General features: G+C 37.3%; 1 protein-coding gene across 2 annotated transcripts in view; it reads right to left on the bottom strand.

Moving 5' to 3' along the window:
• Positions 1 to 24,051, bottom strand: part of LOC136830576 (uncharacterized) — a 59,126-nt gene that overhangs the window by 8,755 nt on the left and 26,320 nt on the right. Inside the window, exons 2-5 of one of the 2 annotated variants that reach the window (XM_067090100.1) lie at positions 9,003 to 9,170; positions 6,501 to 6,575; positions 3,916 to 4,049; positions 475 to 612 (exon numbers count right to left, since the gene is read on the bottom strand). In XM_067090100.1, coding sequence (XP_066946201.1) covers positions 475 to 612; positions 3,916 to 4,049; positions 6,501 to 6,540 — 312 coding nt within the window. In that variant the 5' untranslated portion in view covers positions 6,541 to 6,575; positions 9,003 to 9,170. The remainder of the gene's footprint in view (positions 1 to 474; positions 613 to 3,915; positions 4,050 to 6,500; positions 6,576 to 9,002; positions 9,171 to 24,051) is intronic. The other variant, XM_067090101.1, reaches the window with a different exon arrangement.

Raw genomic sequence — 24,051 nt, 5'->3', positions numbered from 1 at the left:
TTGCACAACCCTGAATAAAACCTTCAATCTGACATCACCTAACAGTTCAAATTATTTATAAGAATGTTCATGTTTTAATATAACTCACATAAAGACTACTTCAGGAATAGCATTAAATTTATTACAGGATTAACTTCTGTTCAACTTAAATTTCAACTGAATGCCTTCACTCACATTATTTTCATTGGAGCTGGAATGTAAAATTTAGGCCAAAAGCAAGCCTTGGGACCTATGAGGTCATTCAGAGCTGAAAATAATGTTGAAACGATTTTTGTTGTTAGAGGGTGTTAAGTAAGATGGAATATAGAACATGAGTGGACGGACACTAAAAGGAATGGAAGGGGTTGCAGCTAGGGACCGAAGGGATGCTGCTAAGAACCTTCAGTGACACCTTCAATGGAGCACTGCATGAGGTGCAGTGACGACACTACCCCCAGCCCCCACGGGGACTTTTTTTCATTGACTTCAACATACCTGGCAGAGTCTCATGTCCAGATCTCCTGAACAGGGAGGATTAGTCTTGCGGCAGTATTCCGTGATGGGCATGCAAGTGGAGTCGCCGTTCCTTTCGCACAAAACGTCACTCCTGGCACAGTCGTCGTTCCTCCAGACCTGCAGGAGTAAAGATGCAGGATTAACAGAGTATGGGGTCAGTCTGTAACCTGGCACAGTCGTCGTTCCTCCAGGCCTGCAGGAGTAAAGAGGCAGGATTAACAGAGTGCAGGGTCAGTCCGTCCCGGCAATACTGCACATCTTTGTGACGTAGGCTGGATGCTTGGAAGCTTACCATAGAAGAAAACCAGGAAAACAAGGAAATGAGGGGTCACTATGGCAAATTTTTATTATTATTATTATTATTCAGAGGATGAAACCTATTCACATGGAACAAGCCCACAGGGACCACTGACTTGGAATTCAAGCTTCCAAAGAATATGGTGTTCACTAGGATGAAGTAAGAGGAGGTAAAGAGAAATACAGAAAGAAGAGATCTCACTGATCAAAAAAGAAAAAACAGATTAATAAATTAATAAATAGATAAAAATGTATCAAAATGCAAGGAGAATAGTATCAGGGTAGTGATACACTGCATCTTTTCTTGAACTCCTTAAGTTCCACACTCATTCTCTCTCTCTTTCACGACCTTAGATGAGAGAGGTCCCTGTTAATCTCCAGGTACTGCTGAGCTAAAGGACGTGAATAATCCTCCACATGTCCTTTTATCACCTTTGGCTACTGCAGAAGCCATGGATGCATTAGGGTCGTTGAGATTAAAAGGAATGACCAAGTGAAGGGCACCTGAATCTAGGTTAAGAGAGCTTCCTTGTTGTTCACTCTGGTAAGGTCAAATACAGACTGCTGACTTTTCTTTATCTTAACGTCGACCAAAAGCAGCCACACTAAGCCTGTACAGGTAGTCCCCGGGTTACGGCATTCCGACTTTACGGCGCTTGGCTCATTGGGCTGTTAACCTGATTTTATGGCGCTATAAGCGGTTTTACAGTGTCATACCCAGTTTTACGGTGTCATAACCAGTTTTACAGTGCTTATGACACCATAAGCACCATTTATTCCTATTGCAGGCAGTCCGCGGTTAACAGCGGGCTCGGTTAACAGCAATCCGGTTTTACGGCGCTTGTTTAGCGACGAAAATCTGCAATTTTCGGCGCTGAAAATCGCCTATTTTCGCTTATCAGTGCTAATAATTGAGTATTGGCGCCGATAACAGAAAATCGGCGCTTTTCGGCGCCGATAAGCCCCGAAAATTGCCGAAAAAGCGCCGAAAATCGCCGATTTCCGGTTATCATCACACCCTCAGAACGGAACCCACGCCAATAACTGGGGACTGCTGTATTAGTATGATGTTCTGGTTTACAGCATTTTTTGGGTTATGGCGCCCCTCCGGGAACAGAACCCCCGCCATAAACCAGGGACTGCCTGTACTCTATTAATCCAGTAAAGAGGTTTCAAAAGGAGTTCCACCAGACGACTGAAACAACACTGCTAGATTCATCTGACACGCCGGAGGATCTGTTCTTTAAGTGACAATTTTTAGTGAGAAGGGGCCAAAGGGAAAGGCCGAGGTGTAACGAGGAAAAAAGCAATGTATCTGTAGCAGATCAGAAGGTGTGCAGAGCCTTTGGTACCACCTTCAGTGTGCTGTGTAAGGCATACTGTAAGCTGAAACACATTGGAGAGCACTGGAACAAAGGAAGTATAAATTTCCGCGGATTTTGATCGTGAGTCATTTGCTGGTATCCGTTTGGCTGTTTTGTTTCCCCTTTGGCCTCCTCTGTGTCTTGGGGCTTCTAAGAACATTTCAAGGAGCAATGACTACAATAAATCTAGACCTCTGTGGAATTCTCACCAACGTTCAACTTGAGAAAGACTTCAAGGACTGCCACAATTGCCTAATTTTACTTTCTCCTCTCTGGGACCTTTCCTCTCCTTCACCTTTCCTTCTTCTTCTTCGTTTTAACGTGCTTTATACCCCACGGTGCCTTCAACATCCTGCCTGACATCCTTAGACCCTACGTTTATTAATCATTCCTTTGAGGAGAACTGGGCGGGTAGAACAGTTCGAGACGTGTGAGGTGTCTGTTATGTAGAAGATGTTGGAGTGGCTTTGTTTATGTGTGTATTAGAAATAACATCCATTTGCTTTTCAGCAAACCTATCCGTTGATTTACGTAATCCCGGGATGTCTACAAAGTTTCTTCTGACTGGTCAGCTGCGGGATTGAACCTCTCACAGGCTTCTATGAAGTCTGTGGTTGCCACTCTACCAACCAAGCCATCGAGGCTCTTCTCCTTCACCTTTCCTCTACCCCCATAATCCCCTCCAACGTTTACTTAATCATTCCTTTGTGGAAATTACAAGAAATCATCTTCTTGCAAGGGTCTCTATTCTACATCTTACTTGAATCTCTATGAGAGAGGTATTTGAGATCTGAGAACACAAAAACTGAGATGGTTTGGACTGAAGAACAATTTGATGCCTATTCAATAGTTCTGGAGACTGTTCTGTCCTGTTTCAATTTGCTACTGATTTTTGGGAAGACAAAAAAACAAGACTACTAACCATGTGATTTGCAAAGAATTTAACCTATTTCTCAGTTCCTAAAAAATGTAACTTCCAAATCATAAGAAAGTGTAACTGTAAATCACATATCAGAATAGGTTACTTGATGTTAAACTGTACTCATTTTGGTGTAAAAATATATCTGCAAACTTCTTGGTTCCACAGGTTCTTTATTCCTCACACCGTTGGACTGTGGAACAGTCACCTTGTGGATGTTGGGCAATTTCTGTTCCAAAAGTTCAGGCAAAGATGCAATGCATTACACCCTACAGCAATTCACCTTGTACTTTAATCATTTATTGATATTTTCGTCTACTCATTTTTTCATTTCATTAATTTATTTTTTTCTAATAACATATCTCTTCTTTCTGCTTTTCCCTATTATCTTCTGTAACTTCCTTCATATTAACACCATATCCTTTGGAAGCTTGAATTTCAAGTCATTGGCCCCTGTGGGCTTGTTCTTTAGGAATAGGGGTTTATCTTCTGAATAATAATAATAACAACAATAATAATAATAATAATAATAATAATAATAATAATAATAATAATAATAATAATAATAATAATAATAATAATAATTAAAAATGTCAAAAGTGATTAGAATAACATAGTGAAGGGTAGTCAAAATGCTGACAAAACTTTTGACTTCTTGGAATGGGGATTAGTCAACACCTTCCAAAACTGGCCGAGATCACCTACATTATTGGCAAGTTATCAGGTTCCCACAGCAAAGTTTAATAATAATAATAATAATAATAATAATAATAATAATAATAATAATAATAATAATAATAATAATAACAGCAGTAGTACAGTAGTAGTGGTAGTACTCACATCACAGAGTTCGGACTGTTCGTCGGAGTAATCTCCACAGTCGTTGTCTCCATCACAAATATAGGCGATTCTCGTACATCTGGAGTCTGTTCTACACTCGATCTGGTCTTCCTCAGAGCATCCAGCAAAGGCACCTGAAGGGTAAAAACAAAAACACTGAAAGCCTTGAAATCTGAAGAAGAAATGAGTGGAAAAATTCTCCTTCCCAAAAGGGATTTGTTCTCACTCTGAATATAAGGTTTAAACTCACTGCATCACTCCCCGGGTTACAGACAGACGAACTGGCTTACGGCGTTCCCATATTACGGCACTAGGCTCACGGTGCCGTTAACCTGATTTTACAGTGATGTAGTACGCAGTTTTATGGCGCCGTAAAGTGCCATTTATTACCGTTATCATTGTTACGTTCTGGTTTTCGGCGTTTTCGGTTTACGGCACCCCGCCATAAACCGGGGATACCCCCTGTACATATGAGAACAAATGTGAGGTTTGACCTGGAGAGAATCAAACTCCCAAATATAAAATGGGGATTGTACAAGTCCTGGTAAACAGAAAAATTGAAAACCTCAAAATCCAAAAAAGAAATAAGTAAAAAATTTCCCTTCTCAGGAGGGATTCAGTTCCACTCTGGAAAGAAGGTTTCACTCACTTAATCGTTCACAATACAGATATGAAAAGACGAGATAAAAAGTCTGAGGTTTGACCCAGAGAGAATCAAAGATCTTTAAAATATAAAATGGAGATTATGCGAGTTGAGGACACCAGAAGCAGGTAAGAAGTTCAATGTTTAGGACAAAAGGAATTAACATGGTAATGTACAAAATTTGCTAAAGGTAAGGGCATCTGCATTTCATAAATCATACAATTATTTTATACAACCTTCAGTGAACCTCAAACTGCTACTTCACCCAAAAACTACCTACTCCCCAAAACCTGGAAAGAATAAAGTTACCATACTCATCATGGTAATCACAGGAAATGTTGACAAATTATTCATATGAATAAATAAATATATATATTTATACACATATATATATATATATATATATATATATATATATATATATATATATATATATATATATATATATATATATATAGAAAGAATAAAGTTACCATACTCATCATGGTAACCACAGGAAATGTTGACAAATTATTCATATGAATAAATAAATATATATATTTATACACATATATATATATATATATATATATATATATATATATATATATATATATATATATATATATATATATATATATATATCTAGATGTACATATTCCCAGAACCCAAAGCCAATATGGAGACAGATGTTGCAACCAATAAATGATAAATAAATGGATAGCTGTAAAAATTCAAATAAAAAACATTCAAAAAAATCTGTGCCAAACTATACCCTCCATTCCCCCACAAACTGCCCAGTAACCCAAACAAATACAAGTCTATCTTAAAGACACTGAAACTATTTCTACAAAAAATGTTTCCCACAGCTCACAAAGGAAGAAAAGGAACGCGGCTAAGATCCTCAATGAGTTGTCTTCCCATTTTTGGAATTCTCTTCCTGCTCTCTCTCTCTTCCTCTTTTTCTTCCTTTCCCAATTCTTCTCATCCTCAAATGGCCCCTTTGGGGCTGTGTAACCTATGCCCTTAAAGAGGCTGCGTAACGTATGCCCTCAAAGGGGCTGTGTAATCTATGCCCTCAAAGGGCCTGTGTAACCTATGCTCTGAAAGGGGCTGTGTAATCTATGCCCTCAAGGGGCTGTGTAACATATGCCCTCAAGGGGCTGTAAAAACTATGCCCTCAAGGGGCTGTAAAAACTATGCCCTCAGAGGCCTGTGTAACGTATGCCCTCAAGGGGCTGTGTAACGTATGCCCTCAGAGGGGCTTTGTAACCTATGGCTTCAAAGGGGCTGTGTAACCTATGGCTTCAAAGGGGCTGTGTAACCTATGGCTTCAAAGGGGCTGTGTAACCTATGGCCTCAAAGGGGCTGTGTAACCTATGGCCTCAAAGGGGCTGTGTAACCTATGGCCTCAAAGTGCTGTGTAACCTATGGCCTCAAAGGGGCTGTGTATCCTATGCTCTCAATATGCCCTCAAAGGGGCTGTGTAACCTATGCCCTCAAAGGGGCTGTGTAACCTATGGCTTCAAAGGGGCTGTGTAACCTATGGCCTCAAAGTGCTGTGTAACCTATGGCCTCAAAGGGGCTGTGTAACCTATGGCCTCAAAGTGCTGTGTAACCTATGGCCTCAAAGGGGCTGTGTAACCTATGGCCTCAAAGGGGCTGTGTAACCTATGGTTTCAAACAATGGTTAGGTTAGGTCGGGAATTGAGGGTTCACATTCCTTCTTAGCAGTCACTTATTTATTTATTTATTTATTTATTTATCTATTTTTTTGTCTGCTTTTTCTCAATTTGCTCCCTAACAATGTGTGCTTATTATGATTAATATTAATAATAACATCGACAAAAGCAATATAAAAACCACAACACAATAATGTCATGAATTAAGAGAAAGTCATGAGACAAAAATAATAATAATAATAATAATAATAATAATAATAATAATAATAATAATATCTTACCTGCCACACAAACCAGAAGAATTAGGAGCAATCTACGCATCTTGCTAAGATGGCCCACTTCAAAATGTCTGAAATCTAAAAAAATAGAAACAATAAATAAATAAAATAAAATACATTTTATTCATGAGGTTCCTTATGGCATAACAAGTTTCATACACGTAATAACAAAAGTCAGTACACAAGTTTCATACACAATAACACTTGTGGGTGTAGTGGAGTCTCCACTTATGGGAAATGAGGCTGCCCTTAGCCTCAATTGGAGCATGGAGGGTATCAGGGAATTGTGCAGTCGATGGGTATGAGGCTGAACTCAATTAAAACGAAAACACTATTGATTGCAGATCTCGTACAGATTTCCCATCCCATCCTTCCCTCCGGGTGGATGGAACTTTGCTGAATGAGTCTGAAGCTTGAACTATACTAGGTGTAACTTTAGACACTCACATTTAACTTTTGAGAAACATCTAATGAAAGTTTCAGCAAATGGCCCACTAAAGTTAGGTATTGTTCGTAAGGCCTCATATATTTATGACAGTGATAAAATCAGTGCAACATGTCTTAGGTCATTTGTCCTTCCTTTACTAGAATACTGGTATACTGTTCTCCAGTGTGGATGTCTGCTTCTGCCAGAGATTTATCTCTTTTAGATAGTGTGGTTCGTGGTGGTAGGTTTCTGTTTCCTAATAGTAGCAGTTATGACTTGGACCACAGACGGATGGTCTCTTGTTTGTCAATTTTTCATAAGCTGTACTTTAACAGAGATCATTCACATTCATAATTGATCCCTGATCCCCTCTTCCTGCCGAGAGCAACCAGATTCACTTAACACCAGCACCAATATGGGGTAAATGTGCCTCTCTGTCGAACTTATCAGTTCCAGGGGTCCTTTGTTCCTCAGATTGTTGGACTGTGGAGCAGCCTCCCTTCTGAGGACGTCGTGCAGTTGGAACTTCAGAAGTTCAGGCGAAGATGCAATGCATTACTGCCCTAATACTGTTCTCCTTGCATTTTAATACATTTTATCTATTTATTAATTTATTAATTTATTTTTTTCTTTTTTAATAAGTGAGATCTCTTCTTTCGGTATTTCCCTTTACCTCCTCTGACTTCTTCCTAATGAACGCCACATTCTTTGGAAGCTTGAATTTCAAGTCAGTGGCCCCTTTGGTGGGGTTGTTCCATATGAATAGGTTTCATCTTCATAATAATAATAATAATAATAATAATAATAATAATAATAATAATAATAATAATAATAATTCGGGAGGAGACCTTCTCTGAGGGCAGTCGCATTAAAAATGATAGCTGTTTCCACGGCATTTAATTTATACAGTCTTCTCTATTCTTCTCATTATCTTATTTTTCCTCAGCCTGTAAGCTGATATATCAGGTTTCCCAAGGACGTACAAAGATTTCTGTTTTCTTAGGTTTATTTCCCCTGACGTTCCAAACGCTCTCGGGCGTTTATCTTCAAAGAGTGAAGGAATGGCCTGTGTACCCTTGTAACCTGCATGCCATTCGTTCACCCTTTGAAGATGAACGCCAGAGAGCGTTTGAAACGTCAGAGGAAATAAACCTAAGAAAACAGAAATCTTTGTATGTCCTTGGGAAAGCTGATATACCAGCTTACAGGCTGAGGAAATATAAGATAATGAGAAGAATAGAGAAGACTCTGTATAAATTAAATGCCGTGGAAACAGCTATATAATAATAATAATAATAATAATAATAATAATAATAATAATAATAATAATAAATCATTTAAAGGGGACAAAATGAAACACGTTTCACACACTTCACACAACAAAGAAGTAGTTTGGAAAGACAAAATGACCCAAGTTTCATTTACGGAATAACAAAAATCGTAATTTAAAGAGACAAAATCAATTAAGCTTCATTTACCGTAATGACGCAAAAAGTGAAAAATTATTTTAAAAAGATAAAATCAAACACGTTTCATATACATAGAATAACAAAGAAAGTAATTTAAAGAGACAAAATTAAAATAGACACTTAATAATGAAAAAGTAATTTGAGAAGACAAAATGACACAAGTTTCATACACATAATAAAAAAACTAATTTAATGAGACAAAATTAATTAAATTTCAGACACGCAATGAAAAAGTAATATAAAAGGACAAAATTACACACGTTTCATACACGTAATAACAAAAAAAAAGGAACTTTAAAAGAAAATTATACAAGTTTCACACAATGAAAAAAATCATTTGAGAAGACAAAATGACGCAAGTTCCACACACTTCATAAAAAAAAAAGGTCATTTCAAAAAGACAACAATTAGATAACTCTACGAATACAAATGAGTATTCAATCAATTCTTTGACATTCAAAAAAAAGTTTAATGAACTTCAAGTACCTAAATCAACGTGCAAAGAGACCAAACATTTAAAGTAGATGACTATTTCTGAATTTCAAAGCGACCTCAGAGAGAGAGAGAGAGAGAGAGAGAGAGAGAGAGAGAGAGAGAGAGAGACCCTACCTTCCCAGGAGCAAATGCGAGTCTGCGCAGACCTAGAGTTGTCGATCTGGTTTTATTATTCAGCCTCCTCCACCTCCTCCTCTTCTTCTTCCTCCTCCTCCTCCTTCTCCTCCACCCCCCTCACTGTCGCTACACATGGGGGGGAGGGGGGGGAGAGAGGCAGTTCCCCTGGATTGATAGACGAAAGATTCACCAGTGAATGAAAATGGATTTACTGACGTGTCTTATTCTGTTCGGAAAGGGAGTGAGAAAGATTTGTTATATATATATATATATATATATATATATATATATATATATATATATATATATATATATATATATATATATATATATATATATAGATATAGATATAGATATAGATATAGATATAGATATAGATATATATATATATATATATATATATATATATATATATAGAGAGAGAGAGAGAGAGAGAGAGAGAGAGAGAGAGAGAGAGAGAGAAGTTCTAATTAAGATTACATTTTTGACATATACCACCATGACAGTCCACTGCAAAATTTCCAAAAAGGGACAAACGCCATGTAAATAATAATAATAATAATAATAATAATAATAATAATAATAATTATTATTATTATTATTATTATTATTATCATCTCTGCTAAAAGAGAAACACAAACAGCCCACCACCAGCTTCCCTGGAAGAGTTGAATTCTAAGCACCAGTGACCGCCTACTTGCATGGGAGAAAGCACGCGCATGCGCACTCACGGTCTGTGGAGTTCCCAAGGTCACGTGCTGCTCAGTTTAGCTACTTACAGAAGTGTCTTTGGAAGTCAAGGTCGGAGAACATTAATGGATTGTTGGGCCAAGCCTCCACTATGGAAGTGAGGTGCAGATGTTGAATGTCAATGGAAGATTGAGATAAATGGTGCAGTAGTGTGTGTAGGGGTTTGTAACACTACTGTGTATATATATATATATATATATATATATATATATATATATATATATATATATATATATATATATATATATATATATATATATATATATATATATATATATATATATATATATATTAAATAATTGAGTCTATTTCCTTGAGAGCTGTTGTCATATCGAATGATCACTAGGTGATTAATATGTGATACTAATGAGCTCAAGCTCCCGGCCCTTGCGTCTGCAGTTATTCACAAATTGATGTAAAGACCACATTTCATTCACATTTTTCAGAAAAAGGGACCACATTTCATTCACATTTCTTGAGGAAAGGGACCACATTTCATTCACATTTTTCGAAGAAAGGAACCACATTTCATTCACATTTTTCGAAGAAAGGAACCACATTTCATTCACATTTTTTCAGAAAAAGAACCATATTTCATTCGTTTTTCAGAAAGTTTTTCGAAAAAAGAGACCACAATTCATTCACATTTTTTGGAAATGGAGGCCAAAAATTTTTTGAAAAAACAAAAGACCACATTTTATTTCCTTTTTCTGGGAAAAGTCCCAATTATTATTTTTTTGAAAATCGGACCACAGTAACTTCACATTTTTTGGAAAAAGGGGTCACTCATGCTTCACACACATTTTTTTTAAAAAGGGACCACAGTTCATCCAAGTTTTTTGGGAAAGGGGACCACAGTTCATTCAAATTTTTTGGAAAAGGGGACTACAGTTCATTCACATTTATTTTTAAAAAGGGAGCACATTTCATTCAAATTTTTTGGGAAGGGTATCACGGTTCATTCACATTTTTTGGAAAAGGGGACCACAGTTCATTCACATTTTTTGGAAATGGGGACCACAGTTCATTCACATTTTTTGGAAAAGGGGACCATGTTTCATTCAAATTTTTTGGAAAAGGGGACCATGGTTCATTCACAATTTTTTTGAAAAGGGGACCACAGTTCATTCACATTTTTTTGGAAAAGGGGACCACAGTTCGTTCACATTTTTTGGAAATGGGGACCACAGTTCATTAACATTTTTTGGAAAAGGGGACCACAGTTCATTCACATTTTTTGGGAAAGGGGAACACGGTTCATTCACATTTTTTTGGAAAAGGGGACCACAGTTCATTCATATTTTTTGGGAAAGAGGAACACGGTTCATTCACATTTTTTGGAAAAGGGGACCACGGTTCATTCACATTTTTTGGAAAAGGGGACCACAGTTCATTCACATTTTTTGGAAATGGGGACCACAGATCATTCACATTTTTTTGAAAAGGGGACCACAGTTCATTCACATTTTTTTGAAAAGGGGACCACAGTTCATTCAATTTTTTGGTTTTTTGGAAATGGGGACCACAGTTCATTCATATTTTTTGGAAAAGGGGACCACGTTTCATTCAAATTTTTTGGAAAAGGGGACCATGGTGCATTCACAAATTTTTTGAAAAGGGTACCACACTTCATTCACATTTTTTGGAAAAGGGACCCACAGTTCATTCACATTTTTTGGAAAAGAGTACCACACTTCATTCACATTTTTTGGAAAAGGGGACCATGGTTTATTCACATTTTTTGGAAAAGGGGACCACAGTTCATTCACATTTTTTGGAAATGGGGACCACAGATCATTCACATTTTTTTGAAAAGGGGACCACAGTTCATTCACATTTTTTTGAAAAGGGGACCACAGTTCATTCACATTTTTTGGAAAAGGGGACCAGTTCATTCACATTTTTTGGAAATGGGGACCACAGTTCATTCACATTTTTTGGAAAAGGGGACCACAGTTCATTCATATTTTTTGGAAAAGGGGACCACGTTTCATTAAAATTTTTTGGAAAAGGGGACCATGGTGCATTCACAATTTTTTTGAAAAGGGTACCACACTTCATTCACATTTTTTGGAAAAGGGAACCACAGTTCATTCACATTTTTTGGAAATGGGGGCCACAGTTCATTCACATTTTTTTGAAAGGGGGAACACAGTTCATTCACATTTTTTGGGAAAGAGGACCATGGTTCATTCACATTTTTTGGAAAAGGGGACCACGGTTCATTCACATTTTTTGGAAAAGGGGACCACGGTTCATTCACATTTTTTGGAAAAGGGGACCACGGTTCATTCACATTTTTTGGAAAAGGGTAAAACAGTTCATTCAAATTTTGTGGAAATGGGGACCACAGATCATTCACATTTTTTGGAAAAGGGGACCACGGTTCATTCACAATTTTTTTTTAAAGGGGACCACAGTTCATTCACATTTTTTGAAAAGGGGACCACAGTTCATTCACATTTTCTGGAAAAGGGGACCACAGTTCATTCACATTTTTTGGGAAAGGGGATCACAGTTCATTCAATGTTTTTGGGAAAGGGGACCACAGTTCATTCACATTTTTTGGAAAAGGGGACACAAGAGTTTATTCAGATTTTTGGGAAAGAGAATCACAGTTCATTCACATTTTGGGGGGAAAGGGGAACACAGTTAATTCACATTTTTTGGGAAAGGGGACCACAGTTTATTCACATTTTTTGGGAAAGGGGATCACAATTCATCCACATTTTTGGGGAAACGGGACCATAGTTCACTCACATTTTTTGGGAAAGGTGACCACAGTTCATTCATATTTTTTGGGAAAGGGACCACAGTTCATTCATATTTTTTGGGAAAGGGACCATAGTTCATTCACATTTTTTGGGAAAGAGGTCCACAGTTCATTCACATTTTTTAGGAAAGAGGACCACAGTTTATTTAAGTTTTTTGGCGAAAGTAACCACATTTTATCCAAATTTTCTTGGAAAAACTTACCACATTCCATCCAGATTTTTTAAAAAAAGGGGCCATATTTTATTAACATTTTTTTGGAGAGATGGGCTATATTTTATTCACATTTTTGAAGAGGGGACCACATTTCATTCACATTTTTTCGGAAAATAGACGACATTTCGATTACTTTTTTTCTCAGAAATAAGACTACATTTAAATAACATTTTCCTGAAAAATGGACCACATGTAAATCACATTTTTCAGAAAAGGGGACCACATTTAATTCACATTTTTCTGAAAGAGACCACTTTTAACCCACATTTAAAAAAAGACCACATTTCATTCACATTTTTTGGGACAATGGGACCAAATTCCATTTACATATTTTGGAAAAAGGACCACATTTCATTAGCATTTTTCGGAAAAGGACTACATTTTATTCACATTTTCTGGAAAAAGGAACCACTTCCTTCACATTCTTCGGAAAAAGTGACCACATTTCCTTCACATTTTTTTGGAAAAAAGAACCACATTTCCTTCACATTTTTTGGAAAAAGAAACCCCATTTCCTTCACATTCCTCAGAAAAAGGGACCACATTTCCTTCACATTTTTCAGACAAGGGACCACACTTTCTTCACATTCTTCAGAAAAAGGAACCACAATTCCTTCGCATTTTTCAGAAAAAGGAACCATATTTCTTTCACATTTTCCAAAAAAAGGAACCACATTTCCTTCACATTTCTCGGAAAAAGGAACCACATTTCCTTCACATTTTCTGGAAAAATAAAACACCTTTCCTTCACATTTTTCAGAAAAAGGAAACACATTTCCTTCGCATTTTTTTGGAAAAAGGAACCACATTTCCTTCACATTTTTTGGAAAAAGGAACCACATTTCCTTCACATTTTTCAGAAAAAGGGACCACACTTCCTTCATTTTTGTTGGAAAAAGGGACCACATTTCCTTCACATTTTTCGGAAGAAGGAATCACATTTCCTTCACATTTTTTGGGAAAAAGAAACACATTTCCTTCACATTTTCGAAAAAAGGAACCACATTTCCTTCACATTTTTTGGAAAAGGAACCATATTTCCTTTACTTTTTTCAGAAAAAGGAACCACACTTCCTTCACATTTTTCAGAAAAAGGAACCACATTTCCTTCACATTTTTCAGAGAAAGGAACCACACTTCCTTCACATTTTTCAGAAAAAGGAACCACATTTCCTTCACATTTTTCAGAAAAAGGAACCACATTTCCTTCACATTTTCCAGAGAAAGGAACCACATTTCCTTCACATTTTCAGAGAAAGGAACCACATTTCCTTCACATTTTTCAGAAAAAGGAACCACATTCCCTTCACAACGAAATTTTGTCAACGATTATCCACGTTTCAATGAAAGATGCAATTTCTCATTTTATTCATTTTTTATTGAAGGAACAACATTTTACTTACCAAATTTTCGAGTTGATTTGAACTGAATGTAGAATTTAGGCCACAGGCCAAAGGCTGGGAACTCTGAGGTCATTCAGCGCTGGAAAGTAAATCGAGAGTAGGTAGGTTTGAAAGGTGTAACAGGAGGAAAACCTCAAAGCAGCTGCACTATGAATCACTTGTTAGGAGAGGGTTGGGGAAAGTAAGGTGGAAGAAAGGGAATATGAAAGGAGGTACAGTAAAAGGAATGAAGGCACGTCCAAAAACAAAGTATAACAAAGGCATAAAGACGCCCACGGCTGAAATCAAAGGCATAAACACGCCCATAACTAAAGACAGGGGCATAAGCATGCCCATAGCTAAAAAACGAAGGCATAAACATGCCCATAGCTAAAAAAACACAGGCATAAACATGCCCAGAACTAAGAACAAAGGCATAAACATGCCCATAGCTAAAAAAACACAGGCATAAACATGCCCATAGCTTAAAAAAACACAGGCACAAACATGCCCATACCTAAAAAGACACAGGCATAAACATGCCCAGAGCTAAGAACAGAGGCATAAACATGCCCATAGCTACATAAAACACAGGCATAAACATGCCCATAGCTTAAAAAAACACAGGCACAAACATGCCCATGGCTAAAAAAACCAAGGCATAAACATGCCCAGAGCTAAGAACAAAGGCATAAACATGCCCATTCCTAAAAAAAACAAGGCATAAACACGCCCATACATACGCAACAGTCCTTGAGTGTCACGTGGCGTGACCCATAGAGTGGCATGACGGGTCCTAATCACCGAATTTTCGGTGCATCTGTTACTGCGAATCTCGATTCGATTTCCGTAGCGCCGATCATCTGCGCTTCGTTACCGAGCCTTGCTCCGTATGCGTTCCAGTAGCAGGAACAGTTAATTATTAAGAATCGTATACGGGAACTGGAGACTCCAGGTCGTCCAGTGAGGAATTTTAGGGATGGAGGTGCTGGAATGATGCCCTGTTTATTTATTTATTTATTTGTTGATTCACTGCTTAGGTTAAAAAGGAGACGACTGGTTAATGCTGTACCTTGGTTAAATTCGTGGTTTTGGACTGATGCCCTGTTTATTTATTTATTTATTTTTTGGGGGGCAGATTCACTGCTTAGGTTAAAAAGGTGACGACTGGTTAATGCGGTGCCTTGATTAAATTCGTAGTTTGCACTGACTTAAGCAGTGAATATATCATATTAAAGGGTGTGTTGTGTTAATGTCGACTCTATTTATTTAATTTTTTGGGGGGTAGATTCACTGCTTAGGTTAAAAAGGTGACGACTGGTTAATGCAGTGCCTTGGTTAAATTCGTGGTTTGCACTGACTTAAGCAGTGAATATATTATATTAAAGGTATGTGTATATTGTGTTAATATCGATTCACTGCATAAATTATAAGGAAGAGGCACCATTACTGCAGTACCTTGGTAAAATTTGTGCTTTGCACTGACTCAAGCAACGAGTATGTATATATAAAAAAGCTGTGTGTCTGTGTGTACAACAACTCGACACCACATAAACATCATCGCAAAATAGACAAAGCTGAAAAAAATATGGGACATAAAAAAATCTAAGCAACAGAATCTCGGTACACCAGATAATGTCTGTCAGTCAGAAGGCCGGGCAGCGCCGCGCTTGACAACTGCCTAGATCCAGAAGCCTTCCGTGCCACTTTTTAAATAACTCTTTTCTTTCTTATCTGGCGATGAGAGAGAGAGAGAGAGAGAGAGAGAGAGAGAGAGAGAGAGAGAGAGAGAGAGAGAGAGAGAGAGAGAGAGCTATGGGCGGATGTGATTATCGAGAAGGCCTGCACTGAAAAGCGGGTACTGTACTTGACCTTCAGTGAGCCTTCTCGACGCAAGGGGGCATTGGACTGACTGACTCTCTCTCTCTCTCTCTCTCTCTCTCTCTCTCTCTATATATATATATATATATATATATATATATATATATATATATATATATATATATATATATATATATATATATATATATATATATATATATATATATATATATATATATATATATATACTATTTTCAACCAGAATTTTCTTTGGATTTTAGGCAACTGGTTTTCAACTTCCCAATTCAGCCATTCAGTCTCTCTGTCTGTCTGTCTCTCGCTGCCTACCTCTGTGAAACAACCTTAAAATTAATTATTTCTCCCATTCTTCTCACATGATTGAACCACCTCAAAATAATCTGATCCAATTCTAACCAGCTCAATATACCTCACCCTATCATTATCATAAGTAGACTCTGTTCTTCTTTCAAATGAACACCAAATTATATGGAAGCCTGAATTTCAGGCCAATTGTTCCATATGAATAGGGGATCTTCTGGATGATGATAATAATAATAATAATAATAATAATAATAATAATAATAATAATAATAATAATAATAATAATAATAATAATAATAATAATAGCATTGTACATTCAGAAGGGGTCTATTTATTCAGAACTTTATAATTCCACAAGGACCTTTTGTCATTTTTCTTTCCTTTGTATTTGAAGTGCCACTTCACTTCCATAAAGGAGAACTGGCTCAACATTCCCTTCATACACTCCAATCTTGGCTACCCAAATCTTTTGCAAACAGCCAGTGACCTTTGTTTCTGTGATTCCCAAAGGCTCCTGCAAATCAGAAGCTTTCATTCATCCACCAATAATATGAGCAATCATGACCTCTAATTCCTAGTGACACTTTCCAATTTTCCAAATTATTTTACTTGTTTCTGCAGTTACTGTTGACCATCCCCAGCCATCACTGTATCGCCCTTTTATCATTGTCTCTTCTACTTCTGGATAGATAGAATATACAATTTAGGCCAAAGACCCAGCGCTGGGACCTATGAGGTCATTCTGCGATGAAAGAAAAATTGAGAGTAAAAGGTTTGAAAGGTGTGACAGGAGGAAAGCCTCGCAGCTGCACTATTAAATACTGTTAGAAGACAGTTGAAAGTAAGATAGAAGAAAGAATATGAATGGAGGTACAGTAAAGGGGTTGCAGCTAGGGGCCAAAGGGATGCTGCAAAGAACCTAAAGTAATGCCTACAGTGCACCCCTCCAGGGTCTACATATGACAGTAATTTTTCTTATCTGACTCTTACTACTCTTCTTCTTGAAGCCTTTTCCTCAAATCGACCAACTCTCCTGTTTTCATTGTTAAGCAAAGATTCCTGTCGGTATAGCAATACAGATCGTATACCCTATGTATAATCTTACTACCTATGCATTTTCAGTAAACTGGATTTCCAAAGCTTACTCAATCTGTCCATTTTAATTAATAACTTCAATCTTTCCCTAATTTATGTAATCTCTCAGTGCATAATGTCCTAATTACTTCTGTTTTCTTATACAGTATTTATTTTGAGTTCCAACTGTCTAGATATATGATGCATTCTATGAAACGAGCTTTGTATAATATGTGGTGTTTTGCTGATTACAACAGTATCGTCTGGATATTCTCATTCTAGATCTGTCAATTTTCTGTCATTATTCCAACCTAAACCTTATCTTTCACCTCCGACCACATTTTCCATAATAAAATCTACGAGATCAAACAGCGCAGGTGAAATAACGTTTCCCTGTGGCACCCCACTCTTTACTGCAAATTCGCTTGACAAGACCCCATCCACGTTAACTCTGCATCTATTTCGTTCGTGGGTGATTTCAGTTAGCTTTACACAGTGGCACAGACGTAAAGTGAATTCATTATGTCTGTTGCATAAAACATACTACTCTGTTTATTTTCCATTCCCTTGTATTTATTTTTTTACCACTTTTCCCTTTAACTTGTCCCTCTCTTTGAAAGACTGATTTTTCCCTTTGAAGCCCTCTTGGGTTTAAATAGTTCATTGACTTTGTCCATAAGGGTTTTCAGCTGAAGAAAGAAAGAAAAACGAAAGAAAGATAAAGGAGAAAAGAACGTAAGTGACGTAAGACCTCCCTCAATACTGGTCTTCCTCTAAAATGAACGAATAGATAGTGGATTTGGGAAGACTGTGGGTAGGGAGTTGGGGGGGGGGAGGGTGGCAAACAGGAAGTGCAATTTCAACCATACATCATATATCGGTTAGCAACTGACATCGAGGGCATTTATCTCTGTGATTAGAGCTCCTCTGAATGAGCACAGCTCCACAGTAAACATACAAAGCTGTTTTGAATCACGTTACAGAAAGCTCTTCTTATAATAACTAAAGTTCTTTTGGAATGACAAAAAATCCTTGTGGTATTATAAAGTTCTGAATAAATAGACCTCTTCTGAATGTACAAATGTACAATTATTATTATTATTATTATTATTATTATTATTATTATTATTATTATTATTATTATTATTGCTGAACCATACAAAAACTTCCTTCTCTTGTCTTCTGAAGACGGAAAGAGAAACCCACAAGATTCCTGTGTAAAACTTGTTTACTTGTAAATATTTACATATCACTTGAATCTCGAGTACTTTCAGGTCCTAATTGTGACCCTTTTTCAAGAGATGTGAAGGTGGTCAGGCTGGTTCAAGACCTTGAACCAGCCTGACATCTCTTGAAAAAGGGTCACAGTTAGGATCCTGAAAGTACTCGAGATTCAAGTAAAATGTAAATATTTACAAGTAAACAAGTTATACACAGGAATCTTGTGGGGTTCTCTTTCCATTATTATTATTATTATTATTATTATTATTATTATTATTATTATTATTATTATTATTATTATTATTATTATTATTATTATTATTCCAGAAGATCTCCTATTTATATGGAACAAGGTCACAGGAGCCACTGGCCTGAAATTCAAGCTTCCATATAATATGGTGTTCATTTGAAAGAAGATACAGAGGTAATAGGAAATACAAAAAAAAAAAGAAATCAGTTACTAGAAATGAAATATATTAAAAGAATTAATAAAAAAATAGATAAAAACGTAGAATACAAGGCAAATTGTTTTGCGTAGTAATGAACACCAATCTTTGCTTGAACTTTTGAAAGTTCTAATTTCACAACATCCTCAGTAGGGAGACTATTCCACAGTCCAACGGTGTGAGGAATAAAGAACCTCTGGAACTGAGAAATTAGACAGCAAGGCACATTTACTGCATATTGGTGCTTCTGCTGTTCAGCAAACCTGGTTGCTCTCGGCAGAAAAAGAGGATCAGGGATCAACTGTGACGGCAAAAGATCTGTTAAAATACAACTCGCGAAAAACTGACAAACAAGAGACCATCCGTTGAAGGTCCAAGTCATAACTACTGTGTTCGTGAATAGTTATGAATAACGTTCTCCTTATGAGAACATAAAGTGCTGTTCTCTATGAATAAAGATCTCGGAAATGAATAATGTTCTAACAGAACAAACCTCTGAAAAGATTAGTGTTTTTCCAATGAACAGTGCCATCAGAAGGCAACCTACATACTTTAACTGCGGCACTTGGGACGAACCCTCTGTGTAAAATCATCCACAACAATCCCCACTTTATAAAATAGACAGAAGTTTGTTGACCAAAACAAATACAATTATTAAAATTACAAGTTCTTGGATATGATCCAACAAAAGTACATAAAAATGCACATATAAGTCTTTAAAGTAAACAAAAAAATCTAAGCTAGAACACTGGAAGCTTTATTATATATTTTCAGCATTTCAATTTTTACAAGTAAAACTTTAAATATACCTACACAGAAGGCTCGTCAACTGTGTGTCAAATAAACCTACACACACTGCACCACTCACCTGCATCTTGAACACGCTCTCTCCCTAAGCCTAAATGCTGGGGTCCTTTCCTTCCAACTCCTCTGCCACTCTATACATTTTATTATTATTATTATTATTACAGAAGATGAAACCTATTCATATGGAAAAAAAAAGTATACCTTAGTTTTACCAGACCACTGAGCTGATTAACAGCTCTCCTAGGGCTGGCCCGAAGGATTAGACTTATTTTATGTGGCTAAGAACCAATTAGTTACTTAGCAACTGGACCTACAGCTTATTGTGGAATCCGAACCACATTACAGTGAGAAACGAATTTCTATCACCAGAAATAAATTCCTCTAACTCTTCATTAGCCGGCCGGAGAGTCGAACTCGGGCCTAGCGAGTGCTAGGCCACAACTCTACTGACTCGCCCAACGAAGAGCTTTATTCGTATGGAAGAAGCCCAATTAGGCCACTGACTGGAATTTCAAGCTTCGAAAGAATAAAGTTTTCATTTGAAAGAAGTAACGATGGTGGTAATAGGAAACACAGCTCTCTACTCTCATTCACCTCATCCCTTTCAATACTTCTGCATTGTACACAATTTTCATGAACCTATCTTCAATCATTCTTTCTATATGTCCAAACCATCATAAAAAGCTTTCATCCACCTTTCCACCTACGCTAACCCTTTTACTACTTCAATGTACCCCTATAATTCTAACCCTTTCTACGTTTCTTAGGCATGGTATACAAGCAATGCAGACCTACAGCTTTCTAACTTTTTTATTTCATCCATAATCAACATCCACACTTTACTTCCGTACAGGTAAGTTGCCTCAACAACCCCTTAACACACTCTTTCCAATATAATCCCAAATACCTTTATACTAACTTACTGCTTCTATTCTTCCACCATCTACATCGACATTCATTATTTCCTCTTCCTGGTTCAGTTACCATCATAACCATACTCTTGCTTGTATTTATATCTATTTTCTCCCACTGCTCATAGTCCTTTCATGCTCTTTGACTAAAACCACTTAACCCCTACAGCTACTGTCCTTCTGCTTGATTTCTTACATCCATCCATTCAGGTACTGAATAGCTACAGAGACATATTAATACAGTACAGGCAGTCCCCGGTTTACGACGGGGTTCCGTTCCTACGCCGCGTCGTAAACTGAAAAATCGTCGAAAATCGTCAAAAATCCAAAGAAATCCTTACTTTCAATGCTTTTGGTGCATTTAAAACGATGTAATCTGCATTTTATTGAGTTTTTCATCAAAAAAACCTCCAAATTTTGATTATTCTGCCGTTTTGGAGCCATATTTCTTCTGTCGGATTGGTGTCGTAAGCATCGTAACCCAGGAACATGCGTAGTAAACCAGGAAATAATTTCTGATGAATATACTGAAAAGTGTCGTAACCTCAGAGCGTCGAAAGCCGGACCCGTTGTAAACCTGGGACTGCCTGTATTGCTATTCAGAAGATGAACTGTTCATATGGAACAAGCTCACAGGGGCCACTGACTTGAAATTCAGGCTCCCAAATAATCTGGCGTTCATTAGAAAGAAGTAAGAGAAAATAATAGGAAACACATAACGAAGAGATCAGTTATCAGAAAAAAGATAAATTGATAAATTTACAAATAAACAAATAATAATATAAATATACAACAAGAATACAAGAATTGTTTTAGGGTAGTAATGAATTACAGCTTCCGTTGAACTTTTGAGGTTCCAACTGCACATCCTTCCTTTTCTAGAATACTGTTCCCTGGTGTGGATGTCTGCTTCTGCCAGAGATTTATCTCTCAGATAGAGTGATTCATGGTGGTAGGTTCGTTTCCTAACTTTAGCAGGTATGACTTGACCATTGAAGGACAGCCTCTTTTTAGTCAGTTCTTCATAAGTTGTTTTTCAACAGATCTTTTGTCGTCACAATTGATCAATGATCCTTTTCTCCTTCCGAGAGCAACCAGATTTGCTGAACAGCAGCACCAATATGCAGTAAATGTGCGTGAGGAATAAAGGACCTCTGGAACTGAGAGGTTCTGCAGCAAGGCACATTTACTGCATATTGGTGCTGCTGTTCAGCAAATCTGGTTGCTCTCGGAAGGAGAAAAGGATCATTGATCAATTGTGACGACAAAAGATCTCTGTTGAAAAACAACTTATGAAGAACTGACTAAAAAGAGGCCGTCCTTCAATGGTCAAGTCGTACCTGCTAAAGTTAGGAAACGAACCTACCACCATGAACCACTCTATCTGAGAGATAAATCTCTGGCAGAAGCAGACATCCACACCAAGGAGCAGTATTCTAGAAAAGGAAGGGCAATTGCCTAAAACAGGTTGCACTGGTTTTATCACCTTCATCAGTATAAGAGGCCTTACATACAAAACCTAACTTTTGTGTGGCATTTGCAGACACTTTCGTTAGATGTTTCTCAAGAGTAAGATGTGAGTCCAAAGTTACACCAAATATAGTTAAAGCTTGAGACTCATTCATCAGAGTCCCATCCACTGGAAGCCTGGATGGGACAGAAAATTAGCACGAGAGCTACTAATCTAAAAAGTTTTTATTTTAGAGTTCAGCCTCATACCCCACCAACTACACCATTCACTATTCTGCTCCAAGTCATGATCGAGACTAAGGGCAGCTTCATTTCACATGAGTTGAGACTTTACTACACCCACAAGTGTTGCATCATCGACATACTGAACAATCTTGTTTTCCAAGACAACAACCACAGTACAGTACTTATATAAACTGAAAATAACAGTGGACCAAGTACATTACCCTGTGGAACTCCCGACACAATAGGTCATGGTTTGCTAACCTCACTAATGCCTAACTATAAGGATATCTTGAAGTAATCCTAAAACACATCCGCCCACTCCAAGATTCTGAAGTTTATGAATAAGTGACTTACGATTCACTAAATCAAAAGCAGCACTAAAATCTATTTGAATTACTCTAGACTTAAAACTCTTATCAAGGCTTTCTTCCAAGCGGCATTTCAAATCCAAAAGAGTATCGCAGGTACCTAGCTACTTCATATATGTATATTGACTATCAGCTAACAATCATTTGGATCCCACAATCTTGCATGGTGGCTTAAAAATAAGTTTTTCTGCAACTTTGGAGAGCATAAGAATAGAAATTGGTCTGTAGTTACTGCACTCTGCAGATATACTGCACTTTGCAACAGGTACTGTGCAGTAAACCCCCTGTATTCGTGGTCTCAGTATTCGTGGACTTACGTATTTGTGGATTTCTCTGTGGAACGTATCCACCCATTATTTGCGGAAAATTCGCCCATTCGCTGTATTTTTCACTGAGAAATATTCACTGATTACTGTATTTTCATATCATTTTCGTGACTAAATGCACTTTTTGCGTTAAAACTATTAAAATACTCAGGTATGAGCATTTTTATAGGGTTTTTTCTTTGTTTAAACTATCAGTTCTAAGTGTTTTTAGAGGGGTTTTAAGTATTCGTGGATTTCAGCTATTCGCGGGGAGGTGCGGTACGCATCCCCGTGAATACAGGGTGTTTACTGTATTGCTAAGCTTGCACTCATCCACAAAGACACAAAGTTACATAAAAATCTGTAGAACCTACTGATCTTGGGAGACAACACACTAGAAACCATTTTAGAAAATAAAGGGAAGACACCACCAGGATCTTCTCCATCCCAGATCAAGATCATCATGAATTTTCTTAGCATCCTCAGAGCAATATGCAAATTTTGTAAGAATAGGTTCAGGATGACAAGTATCAGGGAGAGGAACATCCTCAGCTGATTGCTTAGCTTCAAAAACTCAATGAAGCAGTTCAGCCTTTTCCTCAGGGCCTGTGACCAATCTAACGTAATCTGTTTGTAGTGGTGGAATTGAAGACAAGGTTGACCCTAAGATTGATGGTGCCAATTTGGTCCACCACAGGTGAGGTTGAGTGTTTGCTTCAAGTTTCCTCTTTAAGGAATTGTTGTAATTTCTCTCGGCTATACAGTAAATTCTATTTGCAGTGAGGCAAAACTCATCAAAAATGGTGCAATTTTCATGGGAGCAATTTTGTCTCCATAGTTGAACTTGGTCTGTTTATCATGGTAAGCTTGTCTACATGTAACATCAAACCAAAGCTGTTCATTTGATCTGAATTTAATGACCTTTCTAAGGATGTA

This window comes from Macrobrachium rosenbergii, chromosome 47 (genome assembly GCF_040412425.1).
Source record: "Macrobrachium rosenbergii isolate ZJJX-2024 chromosome 47, ASM4041242v1, whole genome shotgun sequence".
In the NCBI taxonomy this organism is placed as follows: domain Eukaryota; kingdom Metazoa; phylum Arthropoda; class Malacostraca; order Decapoda; family Palaemonidae; genus Macrobrachium; species Macrobrachium rosenbergii.
Note: the sequence above shows the minus strand (reverse complement) of the source record. Positions and strands in the feature narration are given on the sequence as shown.